The 26,175-nt window shown below is 38.5% G+C and overlaps 1 protein-coding gene across 9 annotated transcripts in view; it reads right to left on the bottom strand.

The window, feature by feature from the left end:
* Positions 1-26,175, bottom strand: part of TP53BP1 (tumor protein p53 binding protein 1) — a 93,347-nt gene that overhangs the window by 49,278 nt on the left and 17,894 nt on the right. For 6 of the 9 annotated variants that reach the window (XM_014780626.2, XM_087426222.1, XM_014780625.2 and 3 more), the window contains exons 2-12: positions 24,964-25,190; positions 24,196-24,380; positions 23,904-23,997; positions 23,576-23,660; positions 16,001-16,131; positions 15,283-15,441; positions 14,852-14,951; positions 12,594-12,760; positions 10,889-11,015; positions 10,000-10,094; positions 7,086-7,294 (exon numbers count right to left, since the gene is read on the bottom strand). In XM_014780626.2, coding sequence (XP_014636112.1) covers positions 7,086-7,294; positions 10,000-10,094; positions 10,889-11,015; positions 12,594-12,760; positions 14,852-14,951; positions 15,283-15,441; positions 16,001-16,131; positions 23,576-23,660; positions 23,904-23,997; positions 24,196-24,380; positions 24,964-24,970 — 1,359 coding nt within the window. In that variant the 5' untranslated portion in view covers positions 24,971-25,190. Of the gene's footprint in view, positions 1-7,085; positions 7,295-9,999; positions 10,095-10,888; positions 11,016-12,593; positions 12,761-14,851; positions 14,952-15,282; positions 15,442-16,000; positions 16,132-23,575; positions 23,661-23,903; positions 23,998-24,195; positions 24,381-24,963; positions 25,191-26,175 lie in introns of those variants that run through there. The other 3 variants (XM_087426188.1, XM_087426214.1, XM_087426237.1) reach the window with 3 other exon arrangements.

Genomic DNA, 26,175 nt, shown 5'->3' on the forward strand with positions numbered 1-26,175 from the left:
ATTGTAGATAAATATTAAAAGATATAGAAAAACACTCAGGCTATGCATTAAATAGAAAAAGGTTCGTTTTTAGAAAAAAATATGTGAATATCTATTTTATTGTAGTCTTTCTATACATTTTTACATAATTTTCATGTATTTTTTAAATTAATAAACATATACCATAAAAAACTTGAGTAGTTATTTCTAAGACAGGATACTGATGAGCTTATTTTCATTTATCTGCATATTATACATCCTCTACAAGAAATATGTATTTTTCTCTTGTTGCAAAAAAAATAAGTCATTTTACAAAGGTTCATAGATAAGACCTCACTAATAAAACTATAAATACCTTTTTTTAAAGTGAAACTCACATAACATAAAATTAACCACTTTAAAGTGAACATTTACAATCCTGTACAACCACCACCTCTATCCAGTTCTAAAACATTTTCATCACCCCAAAAGGAAACCATTAAGAAGTTGCCCCCCATTATGAATACCTTTCAAGCATTATCAAAGTAAATACTGATGTGATTTTTTTTTTTTTTACAGAATTTTTTTCAATATATGTACAATTTCAGTCAGTCAGAGTAAAATTTCAGGGGCTAACCAGCCTATCTCTAAAGACTGCCTGGATCTAGCCTCCGAGTGTCTGGCCCCTAATAATCCACAGTGATGAGGCTCCCTGGAGGCCTAGTCAGAATAATCAAGTGAAGTAAACAAAAGTCCCTCAGGGCTCTGGATAAAGAATGACAGAGAACTGTCAGGACTATGCTCAATATGACTCAACCTTTAAGTCTAGATTCAGTATAGACCTAAATCCATAGTATCCAATCAGTCAAAAACTGGTGTCACATATACAGAGTGTACAAGCCATTCATACAATCATCTATAATCTGATTTGTCATCCCCCAAATTAATATGTATATCAAGAATGAGAAAAGCGTTAAATACCAAACTATGTTCTACTAATCCGTTCCCTATCCCTCACATTCTGGTGAAGGGTTCAAGAGGCTCTGCAATTAACAAACATATTAGGAAAGAAAGAAAAAATACACTAAATTACGTTTATGCCAATTTTCTCTTATTAGTAATTATCTAATTATAAATATTTATATCTTACATCATCAAAATAAAGTTGGTTTGGACTCCAGTAACCAAGGTACAGAAGAAAGATCAGATGTGCAAAATTAGCTGTTAAGAATAATAACATGTAAGGAGTTGGATACATAATGAAAAACATCTAGAACTTCCAAAAAGAAATGGATTTAATACATGCATTTACTTGAACTCTTTTCCAAAACCCCACTAAGCAATGGTAAAGGGATTTTTTTTAAAGCACGAATTTTCAAGCAGAAGAAAAGATAACTGCAACAAAATTTTGGAAGAGGCGTCATCTATTTAGCAGACTAGTGAAAGCTAAATTCCTAAGCCAGCAGTAGAGAAAGCCAAGAAGCAGCCCAAATTACACCATAGAACCACCACGCCCAAAAAAGATTCAAGACTTGGCAGCAGCACCAGGTAAATCTGGAAGTGGTAGTAAGGGTGGAGCTAAAAGCAGGAGGACTGACCGATCTATTTAAAAAGCAGTTCAACTGCCAGATCCTCTCTCCCTCAACCTCCTCTGCCCTGAAGAGAGTCAAAGAGAGCATTCCTGAACTGGAGGACAAGAGGCACAGTTTTCAGAAAGTACCATACTGAAAACAGGGAGACTAAACGAAAATTTACATATTGAAGGGAACCTGCACCTGCCTCTCAACAGCAACAGACTTCTAGAACAATGGCAGCCAGCACACAAATCAAGATGCCGACATTAGGGGGACCCCCAAAATGGCCCAGTAGATGAATCCCAGAAACAAGCACCAGGGCCGGCCCCGTGGCTTAGTGCGTGGAGTGCGTGCACTCCGCTGCTGGTGGCCCGGGTTCGGATCCCGGGCGCGCACTGATGCGCCGCTTCTCCGGCCATGCTGAGGCCGTGTCCCACATACAGCAACTAGAAGGATGTGCAGCTATGACATACAACTATCTACTGGGGATTTGGGGGAAAAATAAATAAATAAAATTAAAAAAAAAAAAAAAAGAAACAAGCACCAACCACTAGCTCAGAACTTCTAATTAGTTTTCTGGTATTTCACTCTTGAAGCGGACAATTAAGGATTATCCGACACTTGAGGAAAGCCTCTAATTTGAAAATCAAACATCAAAACTAACTAAATTCTATTTGAAGAAACAGTGACTATTCAAGGGAGGAGAAAACTTCTCAAAAAAACTATTACAGTCATGTGCTACATAATGACATTTCAGTCAACAACAGACTGCATATACCTGGTGGTCCCATAACATTACTGCTATACGGCCTAAGTGTGTAGTAGGCTATACCATCTAGGTTTGTGTAAGTATACTCTATGTTGTTTGCACAACAAAATCGCCTAACAACACATTTCTCAGAACGTACCCTCGTCGTTAAGTGATGCATGACTGTATTAATATCTTTAGGGAGATAAGATAGTATGCCCATAAAACAAGACAAAATGCTATTTTTAAAAAAAGGGAGGACATTCAGAGAAAAAGAGAGTTTAGAAATTAAAGACCCAAGAGTAGAAATTAATAACTCAGACAAAGGTTAAAAGATGACTGAACTCAGTAACTGCTCTCCTAGGTATATACAAATAAAAATATACACCCACACAAAAACTTGTGCACAAATATACCCAGCAGCATTATTCACAATAGCCAAAAAGTAGAAACAACCCAAATGTCCATCAACTGATGAATGGATAAATAAATGTGGTATATACATACAACGTAGCGTTATTCAGAATAAAAAGGAATGAAGTTCTGATATATGCCACAACATGGATGAACCGTGAAAACATTATGCTAAATTAAAGAAACTAATCACAAAAGACTACATATTGTATAATTCCACTTACATGAAATGTTCAGAATAGGCAAATCTATAGACACAAAGTAGATCAGTGGTTTACTAGGGCTAGGGGTGGGGCAAATGGGAGTGACTACTAATGGGCATGGGGTCTTCTGGCAGAGGGGGGGATAAAAATGTTCTAAAATTAGATGGTGGTGAATAACTGCACAACTTTGTAAATATAAAAATAAAAGCCATTGGATTGTATACTTTAAAAGGCTGAACAATATGGCATGTGAATATCTCAATAAAGCTATTTTTTTAAAAAAAGATATTTGAGGAAATCACCCAGAAAGTTGAACAAAAAGTAAGAGATGGAAAGTAGGAGACGAAATAAGAAAAACATAAGACTATTCTAGGAGTTTCAACATCCAAACAATAAGTATTCTATTTAAAAAAAAAAAAGAGGGGCCAGCCCCGTGGCCTAGTGCTTAGGTTCGCCAGCTCCGCTTCAGCAGCCCAGCGTTCACAGGTTCAGATCCAGGGCACGAACCCATGCACTGCTTATCAAACCATGCTGTAGCAGGTGTCCCACCCATAAAGTAGAGGAAGGGGCTGGCCTGGTGGCGTGGCCTAGTGGTTAAGTTCGTGTGCTCTGCTTCGGCAGCCCAGGGTTCTCCGGTTCGGATCCTGGGCGCGGACCTATGCACCGCTCATCAAGCCATGCTGAAGCGGCGTCCCACATAGAGCAACTAGCAGGTAGTCAACTACAACATACAACTATCTACTGGGGCTTTGGGGAGGAAATAAGGAGGAAGATTGGCAACAGATGTTAGCTCAGGGCCAATCTTCCTAAAAAAAAAAAAACTAAAAACAATTAAAGTAGAGGAAGATGGGCACAGTTGTTAGTCCAGGGCTAATCTTTCTCAGCAAAAAGAGGAGGACTGGCAACAGATGTTAGCTTAGAGCTAATCTTCCTTACCAAAAAAAAAAGGGGGGGGGATTAAATAATTAAACGTCCCTGAACTGAAGGACCTGAGTTTCTAGATTGAGAGGGCTTACCAACTGCCCAATACAATGAATGAAAATAGACCTATGCCAAGGGTCTGGAAATTTCAGAATACTGGAGACAAAGAGAAAATCCGAGAAGATGCCAAAAAGGAAAAAAACTGCTTACATATTAAAGATCAGAATCAGACCGCCCACACAGTTCTCAACAGCAACATCAGAAGTGTAAAGACAGTGGAGCAATGCCTTCAAAAAGTTTAAAAGTATTTCCAACCCAGAATTCTATACTCCTACAAACTATGAATCAAGTATGAGAGCAGAGAGTCTGCCACTAAAGAATGTCCTCCACCAAAAAGAGGGAGTAAACTCAGCTAGAAGACATGGAGCCCAAGAGGAATCCAAGACAAAGACAGGTAAGGACAATCTCCAAGGATGACAATGAAAGGGAAGTGCCAGTTATGCACCACGCATAGAATGCAACAGTACAGATCAGAAATCAGGAGGCTCCAAAAGAGGTTTCTCCAAAAAGACGAAGTTTGAGACCCCCGAGCATCTTAAAAGGAGATTCTGACGACTGGTGGAGAGCCTAGGGTTGATTTAGTGAGAAGTTTGTAGAAAACCAGACAAATAAAAAAGACAATTATCAATTCCAGAGAAAACAAGAAATTATGCAAACATGGAAAAATAATAATATTCCACAGGCTCTGCTGTAAATAGTGTTTATAACAATAATGTTCCTAATAATGTAAACTCAATAATGACTTAAAATTATGATGTAACTATACTGAAAAAAAAAAAAGGCAAGAGCTAAAAAATTTCTTTAAAGAATGTATGGAGGGCTGGCCCTGTGGCTTGGTGGTTAAGTGCGCGCGCTGCGATGCTGGTGGCCCGGGTTCGGATCCCGGGTGCGCATCGAGGCACCACTTCTCCGTTCATCCTGAGGCCGAGTCCCGCATACAGCAACTAGAAGGATGTGCAGCTACGACATACAACTATCCACTGGGGCTTTGGGGGGAAAAATAAAATAAATAAAATCTTTAAAAAAAAAAAAAAAGAATATGGAAATATAATCGTGATATATAGAGTTAGAGGTAAATAAAAGAAAAAGCTTAAAAAACTGAAGGTGGTTGTCTCTGGGTTGGGGTGGGGAGAAACCTTGTTTTAACTGACCCTTTTTTTGGTTTTTACAAATGCTTATTAATTAAGTAAAATCACACCCTTACCATAAAAACTATGTTGTAAAGGTACTCTTCAGAGATTTTTTAAGAGCCCTGGACCGTACTGGCTAAGGCATCTTAAAATATGAGTCCAAAGAAATTTGACTAGAGTCATCTTAGGTTCCAGCGACCTTTGCACTATGTTCAGCACCACTCATTTGCCTCAAATTTTCATTGCTGGTTTTATAGCTGCCTTTGAAGGTCTCCAGTAAATGCTGAAGGTGGGGTAATTTCTTCAATAGCGTCTTGTTTTTCAAAAAGTCAGTTCTCCCTTTGTGGTCAGGTGTCACTCCTCTGGTACAGATAACCTTTGTAAAGACATTCATTTCCATAAAAGTCTTGTTTGGTCATTGATAAATATCTGTAACCAGTCTCTTTAATATCAGCTACCTTTTCTGGAAAATTCTTCTCAGTGCTCTGGGTCAGTGCTTATAGTTCATCCCTAAAGTCTGATGACTCTTTTAAACTATATATGTTCATGTAAAACTTTGATAGAAAAATAAACGCTAAAGAAAAAGACGTATGGTGGTTGAACATTCACTTCACCTCTGGGTAACCTTGTCTTCACTCTTTCACTGCCAGCAACAGCTAACCCTTACGGAGTGTTTACCCATGTGCAAGGCACTATTCTAGGCACTTTATACATATTTAACTTTCTCAACTACCCTATAAAGTGGGTAGTATCAATATTCCCATTTGATTTGATGAGGAAACTGAGGCTCAGTTTCAATTGGTCACATCGGTAGTAACGGCAGAGCCACAAGTCAGTCCAGGAAGTTCTGATTCCAGAGTCCTTGTTCTTAACCACTCCACCAAATTGCTTCTGATGATTTAAATAAAATGAAATTTTCAACGAAACACACAAGTTTTAAAACTCCAGAAAGCAATTAAATTTCGTTCTTCTTACTGTTTCCTCCTCACTAAATTTATGGTATATTTCATTACCATTCATTTTTAAATATAAACTTTTGTTACAATACCTACCTGCAAACTGAAAGACATGAAAGAAGTTCTCCCAATAACGCTAAAATAATTCTCTCACTTAAGGTCTTACAAGAACAAGCATTTAGACTGAACATACAACACAGTCATTTAGATTTAGTTAAGGACCTTCAATTCACTATGAAACCTAAATTTCATTTTTTTTAATATTTATATTTAAAATTATACAAATGAGATGTTAGTTTTCCCTTGCTTTTAGGAGGAAACTAACATCTCATTTGAAAACTAAAATCCATCTTGATGTCCTCAGTACAGGAATGATTAAATTATGGTACATGCACTCAGAGAAATATTACACAAGTTTGAAAGAATAATATGAAGACCATGCAACACTGAAAAATCACTATGACACAATGGTAACTGGAAAAAGATTAAAGTTGTATGTTCACTATAAACAACTTCATTTTTTAAAAAGTAGGCATGAGGAAAGACCAAAATGACAGTAGTAGTTGCACTATGGTAGAATAATGATTAACGCCCCCTTTCAATTTTGCAGTAACATTTTCAGAAAGTTTAAAGACATGGTACAAAATTTAAATATAAAAAAGTATATCAAGGGGCTGGCCCAGTGGCTTAGTGGTTAAGTTTGCGCACTCTGCTTCAGCAGCCCAGGGTTTGCTGGTTCAGATCCTGGGCACAGACCTACACACCGCTCATCAAGTCATGCTGTGTTGGCATCCCACATACAAAAATGGAGGAAGATGGGCACAGACGTTAGCTCAGCAACAATCTTCCTCAAGCAAAAAGAGGAAGATTGGCAACAGATGTTAGCTCAGGGCCAATCTTCCTCACCAAAAAAAAAAAGTACATCAAGGTGTTAGGTGGCTCTAAAAATGTCCTAAAACTAGATTGTGATAACAGTTGCATAACTCTGTAAATTTACTAAAATATCACTAAACTATACACTTAAAATGGGTGAATTTTATGGTTTATAAATTATACCTCGATAAAGTTGTTAAAAAAGAAAAAAGATGTTAGGAGGAAAAAACTCTTTCCACAATACTCACATGAGAAAATTCAGGTTGTGATGGGATAGGAAGTGACCCAGGAGTGAAGACTGGTGTGCTCTGAGATACCGGTGTTGAGGCTTGTGGTGATACAGTACGCTCAGGTGGGAGAGGGGGATTTTCTGTTTCCGCTGGTTCATCCTCTTGGAGTTTTTTCTGAAAAGACTCTCCTCCTCCTTCAGATAACACTGACATGTCCATTGGCTCACCTGGTTTAAAAAAGGAAAAACAAATGGAGAAATAAGCACTCATCAATACTACTCATGTTCCAAAACCACTAATAACAACTATATTACAGAAATTTCCATTCCTAAAAGAAATAGTGACTTAATTTCTAGAACCTGATAGATTATTAGCAGAATGAATCCCAGAAATCTAGCATACTTTCTTCCCCTGAGAGGAGAGGGGTCCACACTCCCAAAATACTCAGATACAGATTAAAATGGGGTTCATCTGGGGAAAACAACCCATCCACATGAAATGTTATATTAACTTGGCTCCTCTGAGCCCCTTTCCTGATTATAGCTCAGTTTTTTATATTTTGCACAGGAACGCCCAGATTAATAGCACCTGATTTAACCATCGTGTATTCTGCCACAGGCCTTGAAAGGCATTGAACTTGTTCACCACTCTAAGTAAATATCTACATATCTATGATCCCATTATATTTGCATTAACAACTGCTAAGTGTGGAGAGATGGATGCTGGGACAAATATAGAAGAAGAAAAGAAACCTATCAATGCCAATCAGCACTGATATTATCAAAGTACTTATCAAAGAACTAAGTACAAGACACTAATCCTGAGACAAATTGCTCAGGAGGGAAACACACACACACACACACACACACACACACACACACACACACACACACACTCCACTGCTTTCCCATAGTATACTACCCAGTGTAGGCTAACAGGATCTTCCTCAGAGCCAGCCTAGCTAGGTAGGTGTTTGATTCATCAACCCTTTTTCCCCTATCTTACAACATTACCCCAAATAGGTTTCCTCTAGACTACTCTCACAAACCACCTATGCCACTGAGTTTTTCCCTATAATCCACACTCATTCTACCCACTACCCACTACCTCAATATCTACTCTTCCTGCTTAGCTTGGCCTCAACCTCACATTCCAGTCCAATGCTAGGTTTGGGATCTGGTGCTACCACAGCTATGTTAAGTATTTTCATTACACCTTTTGATCTTTCTCACCATGACAAAGCACTTATTAAGGACCCGCTGTTCTAAGCACTACATATAAAAAGGCTTTAGGTTAATAATCTTAGACAGCAAAAAACAAAACTAAATACAAAAAGCACATACAGTCCCACAAATAATTACACACATATTAAGCAAATGCATTAAATCTAAAATACAATTGACAAGGGAAAATACAGTATGTTACATGAAAAAAGGAACACTGAATCATATACATGACATAATCCCAATTGTGTAAAGATATGCATAGAAAACACTCTGAAAGGCAATATATCCAAATACTAACTATAATTATATCTGGATTATAACACAGGTGATTTTTATTTTCTTCTCATTACTTTCCTATATGCTTTTGCAACTTTCTACAATGAATACTAATTATGTTTACAATCAGGGAGAAGGCATTTTAAAAATAATTATCTTTACATATCTTCAATGTTCACACTACAGATAGAAGAAGTTGTTCTAAGTATAAATTAAACTTAACTTGCATTAACAGGATTTTTTGTAGAATGGATTCATTTTTATTTTTTACTAAAGATATAACTAATCATGTTATGCTTAGAATGATATTAGTCCATCTGGATATGTACAACTGATTTCAAGAGAAAGAGCCAGACACAAATTTTGCGGCAAAAGAAAGTCTAAGATTAAATTTTGTCATGGGTAAACTACATTTGAAAACCAGTTAAACATATTTCTATAGTTATATCACTCAAGAGCAGAGACAGCAGGATATCGTAGGAGGCACATACAAGACAGATAAGAGCACAGGCTCTGGAAGCAGCTGCCTGAGTTCAAATTCTGCCTCTGTGACTTATTAGTTGCGAAATCTCTCTGTGCCTCCATTCCCTCATCTGTAAAACTGGGATAACAGTAACACCTACTTAAGATTGTTGTGAGGATTCAATGAAAAAACACAAAGGGAAGCACCTAGAACGAAAGAGAAGCATATAGAACAGTGCCTGGCATACACAAAGTGCTAATAAATATTAGCTATTATACCATTATTGGTATGTGAAAGAATGAAAAGGAGAAAATCATGGAATTTATTAGAAAAGGCTTTGTAGAAGTAGTAGGAATATAAAAATATCTTGAATGACTGGATACAAAAGTAGGAGAGAGCAAAGGGGGTTTAGATAATGAGATAAATTAAGTAAAAAGGAAAGCTTTCTTACGAATAAAGTAATATAAAATCACTAGGTCCTCAAAGCAGGAAGTGAATGAAGTCAAAATTTCTACCACCTGCTCCTAACCACTCTTTGCCTAAAACTACTTTGATAACAGCAAAAATAACTTATAAAGAGCCAAAGAAACAATTTTTGGTTCCCTCTCACCAGTAACATGTTAACATGTTACTGGAAACTACCAGGCCATTAGTAATAAACCTAGTTCTTCACCATACTAATTCATTTGAGTTCAACTTTAAAAATATAAAAATTTTCCCTTAAGGGTCTTTTTAACAATTAAGTGAACAATACAGAATTCTCAGAAGAATCAGTGCTAGAAGAGCAAAGAACTGAGGAGAGCACGTAACACTAGGCCACATCCCTAAAGGTTAAACAGACATGAGTCCTACTGAATAGTTTAGGTCACAGTGTTCTAGCATATAAAGAAACAGTACATTATGCAAGGCAGAAGAAGTGCTGCTCCTCTTCTAACCTGAGATCAATACACAGATCAAGAGAGCTCACCTTTTCTCCCTTCTTGCTCTGTGGGACTGCTAGGAACAATAAAAGGGGTAGATCGAAAAGCATCAGGGGAAGGAGCAACAAGATCTGAGGAATTCCTTCATACAAAGAGAGAATCACAGGTTATTTTACCACAGCCACAGTTTTGCATTTGTTTTTCACTTTTTAATAGCAAAAATATCTAAGTCATTCAGACAAATACTTATTAGCATTTCTCTCAAACAGCTTCCTGAGGCTGGTGGAAGAGCCATGAATAATATAACTTATTTCTCACACTAGACATATCCAAATAAAAAAAAAAAAAAGAGTAAGGGTAAAGCCATATGATTACAAGAGAAAGCAAATGATCAGACACGAGGACATCATGATTGAAAAGCAGGATGAGAAAGTGCTAAAAAATAAATTCATCTGCAGATTTAAGACATGAAAATATTTACTCCATTTTTTGCCTAATACTAGCAAGATCATACATATTTTTATTTAAAAAAAAAAAAAAAAGCAAACCCTCTATGTCCTAACAGAGATAAAGAAATCCAACAACTGCCAACTTTAGTATAACCTATTCTCCACCCCTATGCTTTAAATGGGAAAAACTGCTAATCAAATGGAGGAGCAGACTGCTTGCTCGGGATGTATAACAGTCTCTAAATAACTGGGCAGTTTCTTCCCTAGTGAAACCTTTGGGCTACTATTATAAAACCTCCAAATGAGAAAGCAGATCTACCTGCCTTTAACAGTTCCACTAAGTTCTTACCCCAAAATACTAAAGCCTAGCGTTTACCTTTTGGTTTTGAAAAAATTCTGGACTAGCAGATAATTTTTGTTCTTTCAACCTTAGCCTAAGACCCTCAGGCACATGTTTCCTTGGAAGAGCTATTTTAGGCTTACTTACGTGGAAAGACTCTCCTGAACAAGGGATCTCTGACCAGAGAGATGCAGGAGGTGCAGAGTGGTGGCAGGTGTGGAAACCAGAGAACACCCACCTTCTTCCTTGGAAGGAGAAGAGCAACCAGCAGAACCTATTGAAAAAAAGAAAGAAATTTCAGTTGCACTTACTTCTCAGACTGACATTACTGAGTTGTCAAAAAAAACCACTCAGGATTGCAAAGAGTAATATTTCTGTTTCCAACCATGTTCCAAGAGAACAGAAACTGTTTTCCAATTGTACCACAATTAATGGACTGCCACCCTAACACAAATCTTGAGTGACCATTAAACACCCCCCTGTCCTACGAAATTATGAGTTTCTTTAACAAAGAACTGACAAAAAATTTCTCAACTCTTTCTATCATGATTGAAGCTTGAAGAGGAAAAGCCAGAATCCTTATCCCTCTACTTGGCTGCTCTTCTTTCTTGTGAAGCTTTTATTATAAAACAGCAAACGAGCCTTTTATTCCAAGGTCTACCTAAGGTGTAGTTAAGCTCATGCCATGATGCAGATGGGAGAAGTCAAAGCAATGTACATGACACCTGATGACATGAATGCAGTAACTTTCATCATTAGAACCTGGGCCTCCTCAAAGGAGACAGAAAACACTAATGCATTAGTAAAAGGATATATGAGCAGCCACTGCCGATTTATACTATGAAGAGTCTCCTGTTGGTCCCTTCCCCTTAGCAAGCGATGGAGTATCAGCCGTATTAATCTCAAGTATAAAGGAATTTCTTAAATACAACCATATAGTTTTAGTGCGAGACCAAAAAAGGTTTCCTGGTTACCCTCTGAATATCTTGCACACATTCATGACATAGTAAAGGAACATAACCTTCTCTTCTTCCCCCTTCAACCAACACATTATATTTTGCTGGTTATTACTGAAGCTTTCTGACTCTGAGGTTGCGGAATTGGGGATTGTTGTGGGGGTTAACAAAACGTGAAACAAATACTAGCTAGCCTTCTAAGTTTTATGTTCTTTCTGCTAGACCATAACTTCCTATTTGTGGTAGATGAACTAATAAAGAGATGAGTAAGTAGACTGTAACCCAGATGAATATGAAAAACTTACACTTACATATCATAATATTTAAGATTTGAAGACTTAAGATGAAACAAATAGCTACTCTGTCCATAATATTAAATTTACCATATTATTAGCTATCATTCCTCAATATCTCCATTTCCATAAGAAAGAAAAATTATGTTAAAATGTTAAATAGCAATTGTTGGGGCCAGCCCCATGGCATAGCAGTTAAGTGCGCGCTCCGCCGCTGGGGGCCCGGGTTTGGATCCCAGGTGCACACCGAGGCACCGCTTGTCATACCATGCTATGGCAGCATCCCATATAAAGTTGAGGAAGATAGGCACAGATGTTAGCCCAGGGCCAGTCTTCCTCAGCAAAAAAAAGAGAAGGATTGGTATGGATGTTAGCTCAGGGCTATCTTCCTCAGACACGCAAAAAAAATAATAAATAAATAAATAGCAATCGTTCCCAAAAAGCCCTTCTCATCCATCAGCTAGAAACATATCTTCCTTCCATATCACAAACACGTCTGCAGACCTATAAAGTGCCTTCTAACTTAAGCAACAGCCTCTGAACAGAAATAAAAGTTCAGATCTTTAGAGAAGAGAAGCTATAGCAACTAATTACTCTTTGTACCTGTTTTATTGTTCTGATCAAACAAGTCCTCCTGAGTTGATAAAACCTCAGGCTCTGTTGACTTCTGAATCTGCAGTCCACCTTCCAGAAGTTCTTGAGCAGGTATTTGTTCTTTTGTTTCCACAGCAGCAAGAGATACTTTGGGACTAGAAGGCATGTCCTCTGACCTAGGAAATTCATATCACCAGGAGAAAAAGTTGCTATGTTCAAATGCTTTTATCTTTGAACAAGGAAGCTTTTCCTGGGGGGCCGGCCCCAGGGCGTAGCGGTTAAGTGCGCGTGCTCCGCTGCTGGTGGCCCAGGTTTGGATCCCAGGCACGCACCAACGCACCGCTTGTCAGGCCATGCTGTGGCGGCATCCCACATAAAAAGTGAAGAAAGATGGGCACAGACGTTAGCCCAGGGCCAGTCTTCCTCAGCAAAAAGAGGAGGATCAGCATGCATGTTAGCTCAGGGCTGATCTTCCTCACAAAAAAAAAAAAGAAGAAGCTTTTCCTGTTTTGTGTTTTCCTTTAATAATTTCAAAAATTCCAAAAGCTCTAATCTACATTTATTGGAAGTGAGGGGGCCAACCCCGTGGCCTAATGGTTAAGTTCGGCATGCTCCACTTCAGCAGCCCAGGTTCGGTTCCCAGGCACAGACCTACACCATTCATCAGCAGCCACGCTGTGGTGGCGACCCACATACAAAATAGAGGAAGATTGGCACAGATGTTAGCTCTGGACGAATCTTCCTCAGCAAAAAAAAAAAAAAAAAAAAAGAAAGTGAAATAAGCTACTCTTTATAATGATACAAAGCCCTCAGCCCATTTCAAAGCCTGTCTCAGTCTCTCACACAGCAAAACCTCTTTTCTACTCTGTTCACTGCTGTGCTGCATGCTGTCCAAGATTTCTGATGAGTGATTTAGGGATTTTTATTACCTATGCTGTTATCCAGACGTGCATGAAGGATTCTGATCCAGTCCACAACAATACCAGTCCTAACAATGACCTTCCACAGAAAGGGCCTGGATGTGAATTATCCTCTGAGCTAGTGCCACACACACTATCTTCTGCTGACCTTTTCTATTTGATCTACTCAACCTAAGCCCTAAACCAAGACTCCTTCACACCAATACTACTCACAAATGTAAGACACTCATTGCTAGCTTCTTTCCAAAGACTTATCAGGTTCACCTATTCTACCATTCCCCAAGTAAATAGGATAGCAAAACTAGCTAGAGCACAACTTCCTAAAGAAAAGCCTAGGGACCGGGCCAGTGGCATGGCTGTTAAGTTCACGTGTTCCGCTTCAGCGGCCCGGGGTTTGCTAGTTCAGATCCTGGGTGCGGACCTACTCACCACTCACCAAGCCATGCTGAGGCTGCATCCCACAAAGAAGAACTAGAAGGACCTACAACTAGGATATACAACTATGTACTGGGGCTTTGGGAAGAAAAAAAAGAAAAAGAGGAAGATTGGCAACAGATGTTAGCTCAGGGCCAATCTTCCTCATAAAAAAAAAAAGAGAGAAGCCTAAAAAGTCAGCTCCTGTTAAGCTGGGTGTTTTGCATTAGAAAGACAACCACTTTTGATATTCAACTTTGTTCAGGACCCCATTCCGCAGTTTCTATTGAAGGAAGTAACAAAACAATACTGAATGGTTATTCATCTCCTACCCCAAATTGGAAGCACCCACTTTTCCTCTGCCATATCCCAAAGTGAGCTATTGACTAGAGGCAATGCTGTTGGATACAGCAATCACCACAGGCAGAGCAGAGCTTTACTATCCAATTCCTACCAAGTTAAGAGCCTAAAGGACTTGGGAAAAGCATACCTCCCTGCATCTATACCATAAACACCAGACGCAGGATACCTGGGGACCCAAAGCAATCTAGGTGCTTCTCAAGTACAGAAACAGTAGACTTTCAAATATAATATTCGTGTGACTCCTCATAACACTAGAGAGGCTAGGAAGACCTCCCAGAGACAATGCTTCCATAAACAAAGATCAGAGAGGAGGAGTAGCAACCAAAGATTAAGGAGTCATGCTTATAGTTACAGCAGCAATAAAATGGCTTTGTAACATGCCTAAAGATAAGATGAAGACACAATGAGAATTCATAAATAATCAATGTTTCTACTGAACCAGAAATATGCCCAGTACAGGGGGGGAAAAAAAATCAAGAATTTCTAAAAATGTTTTCACCTGGCCAAGTGAAATGAGTACAGTCCTATAGCAGAAACTCAAAAATACTTTCTAGAAAGAACATGGTATACCTTGCAGGTGGTGGATTTTGCTCTTCTATCACATGTACATCCTTGCTGGGCTGTGCTGCCATGGGGATATCTTCATTGGACTGTTCTTCATGTTTAATTGCTTGAAGTTTTAGAAGAAGACAGGAAGGAAATATTTAATTTTTCAAAATACTAGAAGCAGTCCCAAATGCTTTTCTAAAGCAAAGACTTTAATAGAAAGAAGTCCAATTTGAAAATATTTATAGGCATCATTCCAAAAAGGAAAATAACCAATAACCCTCTTACAAAAAACCTAATCTGCAAGCCATCAACTGACAAGTATTTGCCAGACAACTCTGCAACTTAACTATATTAACTTAGTTATAAAACGTATCGAGGAAAAAACAACTAGCTCTAGGATGGGAGGAAAACGCTTATAAACAACTCCAAATGCCAGAAAACATGCTTCATACCAATATTAGCATCCACATCAGATAGCCTAGTATAACTAGAGTTGGTGGTTACTGACTGTAGAGGCTCTCTGTCTACTTCATATGGCACAGTATGTTCTTCAACATCCTGGCTCTGGGAGAGTTCCAGAACCCCAAAGCCCATTTGTGATGAGGCAGGATCTAGGAACAAAACTCCAAGAAATTAGGTATCATCCCACAATATTACGCACTAGGCAAGGTGCTATCCCCTAACAAAAGCGGGTCATGTTAAGTCCTTCACATCAAAGTTCTGCCCCCTAAAATGTTTCAAAATTAAGAATAAAAATTCTAAAAGTGAAGGGGAAAAATGTGTAATGAAGCAAAAACTCACATACTATAAAACCTTACAAGCACCTAATATAGGTAGACTATGTCTACTTCCTGACAATATACATAAACCTTACCCAGACACACAGTAATTCAGATTATATTTCTACCCCACAAAGCATACATGCCAAAAATATTTAAAAAACAAATGAGTACAAAAAGAGGAAGAGTCAATATGCAGAAAGAGGGCTATCCAATGAGCTACAAATTCCTGAACACCAAATTAGGTGGACTACTAACATTTTCATAATGACTACTCTCAATTAATGATGAGAAATCTACAACCCAATAAAAAGGAGAAATTTAGATATCTGCATGCTTACATTAAAGGGACTTAGAATAATCTACTATCCTGAAAAAGGCATAAAGCTACCTTCAGCACCAAGAGAGGGTGTGTGATCGTCTAGAGTATCTTCTTCCTTTTCCTCTTTCTCCTTCTCTTCCATCTCTTCTTCCTTCTCTTCCCCCACAGGAGGAGCAGATTCCACTGACATTCCCAAAACACTACATGGCAGAAAGACACAATCATGTGTTCCTAGACAGGCTGGGACACTCTGCTCAAAGCACTCTGAATTTTATTGTGACTCCCCACACAACAACCACCTTTTAAGCAAATTTGAAAAAGTAAAAAACATCACCCCATTAGTGCTTCTTTCTACAAAAAGCACCTAAAAGGTAAACATCTCAAAACACCGTACAGAATTAAGTAACACAAATATTAAACCGAGGAAAGGAACAAACATACTTGAATTTTATCTTTCTCTGAAAAGGTATGAGCAGGGACAGAAAAATCTTGTACTCAAGGGAATTACTGACAAGCGACCAGAGAAGATGTGCATTAGATGTGCAGGGAAGGGACTCAAAAATACACCTATTAAACCAGACACAGTTCACAAAAATACTTTAGTAAAAAATCTTAGAATACATACATAGAACCAGAGTATCTAAATAAAATCCAGCTAAGAGGCCTCTGTATTTAAAAGTTAACATTAGGGCCGGCCCTGTGGCTTAGTGGTTAAGTGCGTGCGCTCTGCTACTGGTAGCCCGGGGTTCGGATCCCAGGCATGCACCGACGCACCACTTCTCTGACCATGCTGAGGCCGCGTCCCACATACAGCAACTAGAAGGATGTGCAACTATAACATACAACTATCTACTGCGGCTTTGGGGAACAAAAAAAGGAGAATTGGCAATAGATGTTAGCTCAGAGCCGGTCTTCCTCAGCAAAAAGAGGAGGATTAGCACGGATGTTAGCTCAGGGGTGATCTTCCTCACACCAAAAAAATAAATAAATAAATAAAAGTTAACATTACCAGTCAAAAAGTATAATAAACAAAAGTAAAAGATAAATTACAATTAGGAATAAATATCTGCAACTAATAGAACAAAAGAATAGTCTCCATAAAAATATAAGGAATTCATATGAAGAACTCCAAGAGATAAACGGACAAATAACAAAACAGACAACTCACAAAAAAAGAAATACAAGTATCTTTTTTTTTTTTTGTGAGGCAGATCAGCCCTGAGCTAACATCCATGCCAATCCTCCTCTTTTTGCTGAGGAAGACTGGCCCTGGGCTAACATCCATGCCCATCTTCCTTCACTTTATACGGAACGCCGTCACAGTGTGGCCTGAAAAGCGGTACGTCGGTGCGTGCCCGGGATCCAAACCCGGGCCGCCAGGAGTGGAGCGCACACACTTACCCACCACACCACGGGGCCGGCCCCTACAAATATCTTAAAACGTGATAAATCAGAGAAACCATCTGAGGCCAATCAAATTAGGAAAAAACAAGTATAATACTGTACTACTTATTCAGTGCTGCTTAAACCTGAGGTAAGATAAGCATCATCAAATACTGTTTATGAGAGCATAAAGTAACAGAACCTTTTTGAAGAACAATTTGGAAATATGTATTAAGAGCTCTAAAAAATGTTCATACCCAGTAATTTCAATAATTTCAATTGTAAGAAATACTTTGAAATGTGAAAGATCCTTACATAAACTTATTTCTCAAAGTTTACTGTGATTAAGAAACAACCCGTAAGTCCAGCATTAGGGAAATGATTAAATAATTTCATAACCCATAAAATGATATATTATGCAGCCAATAAAAATGCTTGAAACAACCAAATACAATGTGTAAACCTAGATTGAATCCTCAATAAAAAATATATTTTTTATTTTACTTATATTTATATTTTATTATATTTATTTACATATATAAAAGACATCTTTGAAACAATTGGGAAAATCTGAATATGAACTATATTACTAGCATTATGGAATTAATATTTTCTTAGGTGCTGATAACGGTATTATGATTATATAGGATAATGTACTATTCTTAGGGGATGAATGCTAAAGTATTTAAGGGGAACTATGATGTTTGCAACTTAGTTTCAAATGATCCACCACCCCCAAAAAAGTATATTTTATAAATACATACACACACACACAAACACAGAGCAAATGCGTACCATCCTTTCATTTCTTCTGTGGGTTTAAACTTCTAAAATAAAAAACTCAGGGAAAATGTTATCATGAGTTTTGTCATGGGAAAAATGCTCATGTAAAAAGGTCAATAAACACAAACTTTTACTTTCCACATGTCAACTATGTAAAGCAAATGCACAAAAAAAAGAGGGAAAATGTGCCAAAATGTTTACAGGGATTAGCATCTGGGTGGCAGAATTACAGATGACATTTTTTGATTCTTTGTAACTTTCTACACACTTAGTATTTCATACAAAGACTATTAAGCATAACTTTAATAAGCATAAAAGAGGTGAAAACATAAATTTGCAAAGTTGGGGACCATGATCCAAGGAAGAGAAAAAGGACTAAGCACAGATTTCCACAAAAACAAAAGAGAACATTACCTATTTAACTGGCAGGACCAGATAGATACATGACCTTGGAAAATGCCGGGAAAGAAAGGCCAACAGCAAGTATGACCAAGAGTAGAACAGCAATGAAAGACAGCACAGACTACACACACATCTCCCTCAGTCTCTTTTGGGGGTTTTTCTTCATGTCCTTGATTTCTAAATGCTGGTAAGCTCAGTGAGTCCTTGGACCTCTTCACCTCTATCACCTCCTCAGTGATCTTATTCAGATTCACGGCTTTGAATAACATCCATATGCTTATGACTTTGCAATTTAAGTCTCCAGCTGAGGCCTTCCTCCTGAGCTCAGACTTGCACATCAATTGCCTTCAACTGGCTACTGAAAAGGCAGCTCAACTTGAACATGTCTAAAACTGACCTTCTCCTGCAGTCTTCTCCATCTCAATTAACCGCAACTGCATTCTTGCAGTTCTCAAACCAAAAACGTAGCATCACTGTTACCTCCTTCCTTTCTCTCATACTCTACATCCAATCTTTGAATCCTATTTTCAAAAACCCAGACTCTCACCACTCCTCATCCACTTCTATTCTGATATAGCCAGTCGTAGTTTGCCTAAATTATTTCCATAGTCTCTTAGTTGGTCTTCCTGCCTCCGCCCTTGCTCCCGTCTTCAGTCTATCTTTTTAATTTAATTTAAATAACTTCTTTTATTTTTATTTATTCTTTTTATTTTTTCCCAGCTTTATTGAGGTAAAACCGACAAAAATTGTATACCCTTCAGTTTATGCTTGATCCAGCAGCCAAGTGATTCTGTTAAAACCTAAGTCAGATCATGTCATTCTTCTGCTCAAAACCCTTAAATGCCTTTCTACCTCACTAAGAGTAACAGCCAAATTCCTCACAGTGACCCATAAGGCCTTACTTATTCTGGTCCTCCCTTTACTTCTGTGACCTCTTCTCCCATTCCTCTCAGTCACTCCACTCCAGCCACACTATACTCCTTGCCATTTCTCAAATATTCCAGGCACACTCATGCCTCAGGGCCTTTGCACTTGCTGTTCTCTATGTATGGATTGCACTTATCCCAGATAACAGCAGAGATCACTTACTCAAGATTTTTAATCAAATGTCACATCAGCGAAGCACCCTATCTAAACTGGCAACTCCTTTGATGTTTCCTATCCCCTTCTCTGCTTTATTTTTCTCTTCAGCCCCATCTGTGTCTAACATACTATATATTTTACTTATTTATCACTTATTGCCAAATCCCATACAAAAACATAAGCTATATTAAGGTCTAGGATTTTTATCCCCTCTGATCACTTTGCATCCCCAAAATTCAAGAGCGCTTGGCATACAGGAAATAATAAATATTTGTAGAATGATTAGGTGAATAAGAGGAGGCTTGAAATAAATCAGATGATAGACAAAAAATGGTACTGATGTCAAACTTTTCTCCACTGTCTAAAGCTGATGGAAAAAGAAAACAAAGGTTTAAATATATTATTTAGAAGTGCAAAAGTAGCCAATAAAAGAACTAAAACAATTATTATCGAAAATTGGGAGAGTGTTGTGAGTTAAATCCTTATCTTTCATTGTGGAACTCAATTGTCTTAATCTGATAAAACCAGAAACTGCAGTACAATAGCGTTACTTAGTTTTACAAAAGTATTAAGAGCTAAGAAGATAACCTCCCAAAGAAGTAAAAACACAAATCTTTAAAGAGGGTTGCCTCTGTGAAAGGGGAGCAAGGGTGGGAAAGGACTCTTTGCTTTTCATTATAGGCTGTTTTTTAAATAAACTATGTATTTATATTACTCTGTCAAAAATATTTAACTGATCTCATCAAAATTAAAAACCTGTTCTGAGAAAAACCCTCTGAAGAAGATGAAAAGATAAGCTAAGAGTGAGAGACAATATTTGTAAACCACGTATCCTACAAAGGACTAGTACCCAGAATATATAAAGAACTCTCAAAACACAATAAAAAAAAAAATCCAATTAGAAAATGGGCAAAAGATATGAACACACATTTCCTTGAAGAGGATGTACAGATGGCAAATAAGCACATGAAAAGATGTTCAACATCATTAGCCATTAGGGAAATGCAAATTAAAAGCACAATGAGATATCACTACACACTTATCAGAATGGCTAAAATATAAGAGTGACAACACCAAAAGAGAGAAACTGGATTTCTCATACATTGATAGTGGGATTATAAAATGATACAGCCACTCTAGAAAACAGTTTGGTAGTTTCTTAAAATACTCAACATGGAACTACTACGTGACCCAGCAATTGCCCACCTGGGTATTCACCCTAGAGATACAAAGACTTATGTTCACACAAACACCTGTAGGCAAATGTTCATAGCAGCTTTATTTGTAATAGCCAAAAACCAGAATCAATCCAGACTTCCTTCAACAGACAAATGGTTAAACAAACTGTGGTATATCCATACCATGGAACACTACTCAGCAATAAAAGGGAATGAACTATTGATACATGCAACAACTTGGACAGATCTCCTGGGAGTTATGCTGACTGAAAAATACCAATCCCAAAAGGTTACATACTGTATGATCCCCTTTATATAACATTTTGAAATGACAAAATTTTACAGATGGAGGACAATCTTAATTAGTGGTTACCAGGAGTTCAGGTGCAGGAGAGGTAGGTAAGTGTGATAAAAGGGCAACACTAAGGATTCTTGTGATGTTGTGACTATTCAGTATCTTGACCACAGTGGTAGTAGATACACAAACCTACACAGGTGATTATAAACTATATAAAAATTAACACATGCACACACATGAGTACAAGTAAAACTGGGGAAATCTGAATATGTTCAGTAGATTTTATCAATGTCAATATCTTGGTTGTGATCTTATACTACAGTTTTGCAAAAGGTTACCATTGGGAGAAACTGGGCAAAGTGTACAAAGGATCTCTCTGCATTAGTCCTTGCAACTGCATATGAATCTACAATCATCTCAATTTTAAAAAATGTTTAACAGAGATATAAAAATATCCATTATGTATTCAGTATTATATTTTAGTATGCTCCATGTTTAAGACCATTGGCTTACATCAATAGGACACTATATATGAAATGAAGATTTTTTGGAACTTTATGACAGAGAAAAGTTCACAAGCAGCTTTTTTCAAAATACTTGTATTAATGAATAAAGACAACATAAAAGAGATCAATATACATGAGTTTTTAAAAGCTTTCATTCTTTTGGAATCAACCCCAAATTCTTTCCAGCTTTATGACTTTTGCACATGCTGTTCCCTCTGTCTGGAAAGCTCCTCCTCTCACATGCCATACTTCTCCCCAGCCCTTCAATAGTGCCTAACAAATTTATATTTACAGTTTAGATCACATTCCTCAAAAAGGCTTTCCCCTATCCCCAAGATTAGGTTATATATTCTATTTTTTCCCCTTTGCAATGATCACAATTGTAAATGAATAGCTATTTATGTAATGATTTAATGTCTGTCTTCCCTATTAAATTATAAGCTCCATGATGGCAAAGTCCCTTTAAAACATCTGCCACAATGCCTGTACATTTACTGAATGTAAGCATTCAAGTTTTTTTTAGAGAAACAGCAACACATTAACACAAAAAGGGAAAAGAGGTAGCAAGGGACTTCTCAAACAGCACTGCTTCATTTAAAACGAGAGTACGCATACTTCCTGTCCCCACTGGTTCACACCAGTGTGCTGAGCCACAAAAACACAGTAGATAAGCCTGGCACATGTTTCTAAAGAGAGAATGTAAACTTAAATACCTACAGAAAGCAAAGCAAGGTAACATAAATGTGTGAAGCAGCTGGCTGTAAGAACAAAAGCACAAGCACTATAATAAATCACAAAAGAACACCTGGTCTCAGTGTCCAAGTACAATAGTGAGTTGTAGGGACTATGACAGACCATAGCACTCACGCCCCATCTAAGCTGGCTGCTACTCACAGCTCCAACCAACTGTTGCCAATAATGCAACAGTTGCATTTCTTCTGGACTAGTAATGCCAGAAGCCAGAAATCCAAGTTTTATGTAAAATTTCCCCATTTTTAAATTCTATCAGTTAATTCAAATATATTTTACAACCTTGTGTGGGCCAAATAAAACCCACCTGCAGGTCAAAATAAGCCCACCAAGCTGCAGATTGTTCTAAAGCATCCAACAGATGATTTGGGAGAAAAAATTTATGTACAAACACAGAGTATTAAATAGAACACAAAAAAACAAAAAAAGGTTTTTTTTTTTTTGAGATAAAACCACAGTCTTTCACCACCTCAAATCCTCCTCTGACTTCCTCTCTTTTCTACTCTGCCACTCCAAGACTCCTGAAATTGTCTACAATCTCCTTTGATCTTAGGTGAATTTGGGCAAAAGACTGAGAAGCACCGCATAGTAAAAAAGAAAGAGGCAGCACTTCAGTCAGAAGAACTCAAAGTCCAGCTCTGTCACTTAGTAGCAATGTATTCTAGAGTAAGTCATTTAACTTCTTCGCCCACCAGTCTCCTCACCTGTGCAATGGAAGTAATGTAATGCCTTCATCGTACAGCTGCTTTAAAAATTAAATTAAATGCAAGTGTATATCAAACACCCAATCTAGTGCCTAACAAAAAGGATGAACTCAATATGGACAATGTAAAGATACATAGGACAAAGCAAAAATTGAATACTGTTTAGAGTATGAATTAAACATTCTGGGTCTAAAACTGGGTTGGTTGGTGGAAAGCATGCCTAACAGTTTTGATAATATACCTAAATATTTTTTGATGATTTTTTTTCCTACCAATATGGCATATCTATGCTAAGAATAAGGAATGCTTATTTTGTTTCACACACACAAGACAGATCACAATCTAAATAATGTAAGCGTAAAAAATGTTATTACCTTCACAAAAGCAGTTTCAGCTGTAAGTACTAATACAATACTAGCTAACACAATTCTCAAATCCCACTTCCTAATTCACAAAAATAAGATTAATCCCTTTATCTTTGGGATGAGGCAACAGGTACAGATAAAAGAACTGCTCCATTAATTAATTTAAATAAATTCCTTCAAATACTAGTATACCTGCTTGTCCTGTTTGGCTGAGGTAACTGTTCAATGACCTGACTCATGGAACCAGACGTGTCCAAATGAGAAGAATCTGCAGGGTCTGAAAAAAATAACTGGATATTAATGCAAAAGGCATTTACCACCAAACTCTGATACCAATTCAGGAATGTGGACAATACCAATCTAATCAGCTACATTAGAAAACCAACTTTTGAGTGCCTACTATGCGCCAGATACTGTACTAGACTTCCTTTCATACATTCACCACAGCTGTATGTTTAAATCCACCCAGCTCCAACAAGAGCACCCTTGCAAAAGGGACTGATAGCTTTAAACACCTCACCTGCAGCTTTCTTTTCTTTCAGATGTTCACTGAACCCACTATTACTCTCTCCTTGTTCTTCTCCAGCTGTTTGTTCAGGATTGGACACAACATCCTAGAAAATATACATACATAATATCCCCACTATAAATGAAATAATCCAAAATGAGACATACTTTTTGTGAACATGTTGATTTCATTTTTCCACTCAAATTTATCTAAGATAGTGATCTCCTAAGCACTTACATTTGCTGGTTGGTCTAGCCTAGGAAAAAAAATCTGCTCAATCAGTTCCAAACAAGATACCACTCACCAACACAGGGTTCTCTTTCTGTGTTTGTAGATTAGGAAGGTGTCGAGATAGCATACTGAAGTGAGAACCAGAATCATCATCTAGAACCTGGCTTTCAGGCTGAGAATCTTCAATTATCAGGCAAGGAGTGTCTTGCTGCGAGAAATCTGAATCCAACTGACTTCCAGTAGGGTCCATCTGCTCCCCTAGAATGCATTAATAAGAGATCAGTTCTATGTAACCTACTAGCCTTCCTCATGCAGTCTGAGCTTAAATAATGGGGTGGAAAGTACAAGAGCTGGTGGGAAAAGGGTCCAGTCTAAGACTCTTCCAATTAGAATATTATATTTATAATCGCTGCATCCACTTTCCTATCATACCTCCCAAGGCCCGATTTCCTCCTTATGTACAGTCAGTCTATCCCTCACTCCCTCTTCTTTTCCATCACCTTCCCGTAGACACCCTTTCTCCTCCTTCCTAACCTCTTCTCTCCCCGCCCCTTTTTCCATCCCCCACAACACTCTCTACATCCTTCTGGCACCTCTACCGCCCCCCAAAAGGCTGCTCTGCAATCTCTGTTCGCCTGAACCCCCTCAGCCCTTTAAGCTTCCTCACGACCACCCAGCCTTCCAAGCTACTGCTTCCCTACCCCCTCCTCGGGGCCCTCCAACCCTTTCCCCGTCACCGCCGCCATGCTTGCCGCCCCGCCCCCTCCGGTCAGCCATCCCTTCAGACCCGAAACCCAAGCCTTCAGAGCTGACTGCGCCCCCACTTTCCTCCAAACAGTACCAGGCATCCCGGCAGGAGATCCTTCCCCCTCGAGCTAGAGGTCTCTGCACGCTCCCCAGGTCCCTCCAGCTCGATGCCCAGGTCGCCACTGTCGCCACCGCCGCCACCGGCCGCGAACTCCCTCTTTTCCCGTCGCGTCACGCAGTATCAGCTCGCCCATTCGCTGCTGCTGCCCGCCACTCAAGAAATCCCGTGGATGATTGGTGGCTCAGGCGGAGTGCCCCGCCCTACGTAAGAAAAAGGAACACGGCGGCGTGTTTCCATGGCAGCATGGACGTTGCAGGCCCTCCCCCTAGTACTGCCAAAGAATGACAGTATCTTTCAACTGAAGGGACCTTGAGAGGACGTGAAATATATTCCCATATCTCCAGGACAATTGTTTGTACCACTCCTCAGCCCTAAGAGAAAGACCTGTTTTCTATCGTTCATGCACCCTAAGACCCCTTCTCTCACCCTCTCTCACGGAAAAGGAGAGGGTTTCCCAGCTTTCTAATAAAAGGGCAAAGAAGAGGACCCAGGATGGCTAGTACTACTTAAGAGCTGGTGAAAAATGGAGAGAGAGAGGACTCTTTGGGGTTTACCTCTGTCAATCAGGATCCCTTTTGTGGGCCTCTACCTGAATTCAAGGGCCTCACATTACGTCTCTGTCATTTTTTTTTTTTTCCTCCTTTATATTGTCTGAGGAACCCAGTAAATCATATTTTTTCCCATTGCCCTTTCCAGTCTGGAACGTAATTCAAGCTTCACATTAGCTTATTATTGCCCTGTCTTTTATGGGATTGCAGCCTAAAGAGACTATAGCCCCACACATTTTTTTTCACCTCCCTGTTAAGAGAACTGACACAGTGATTCTCAGACTCAGTGGTGAAAAGAACAGCTGCCGCCCTTTAACTAGATGACCTCAAAGATCCCTCCAAGCCCTGAGAGTCTATTATCCTAATTATGGTGCCAGGGTCTTATAGAGGGTGTGGCACCTGTGACTTGTATTAATGAACTAGGCACCATGAGGAACATGTGTTTTTTGGTTTTTTTTATTTAAGTGGTGGTTGGATCTGGGATGGAATTCTAGCCAGAGCAGTTGTAAATAGGGAAAGCACCTAGCACACTGCCAAGCATATACACAGTAGGCATTCAATAGGAGTTAGTTTTCTCTCTCAACCCCAGGCTCAGAATGACTTAGGCAAACCCCAACTATAATTCTCCAATATTGTA

Source organism: Ceratotherium simum, chromosome 3, assembly GCF_057802395.1.
Source record: "Ceratotherium simum simum isolate JZ-2026a chromosome 3, ASM5780239v1, whole genome shotgun sequence".
NCBI lineage: Eukaryota > Metazoa > Chordata > Mammalia > Perissodactyla > Rhinocerotidae > Ceratotherium > Ceratotherium simum.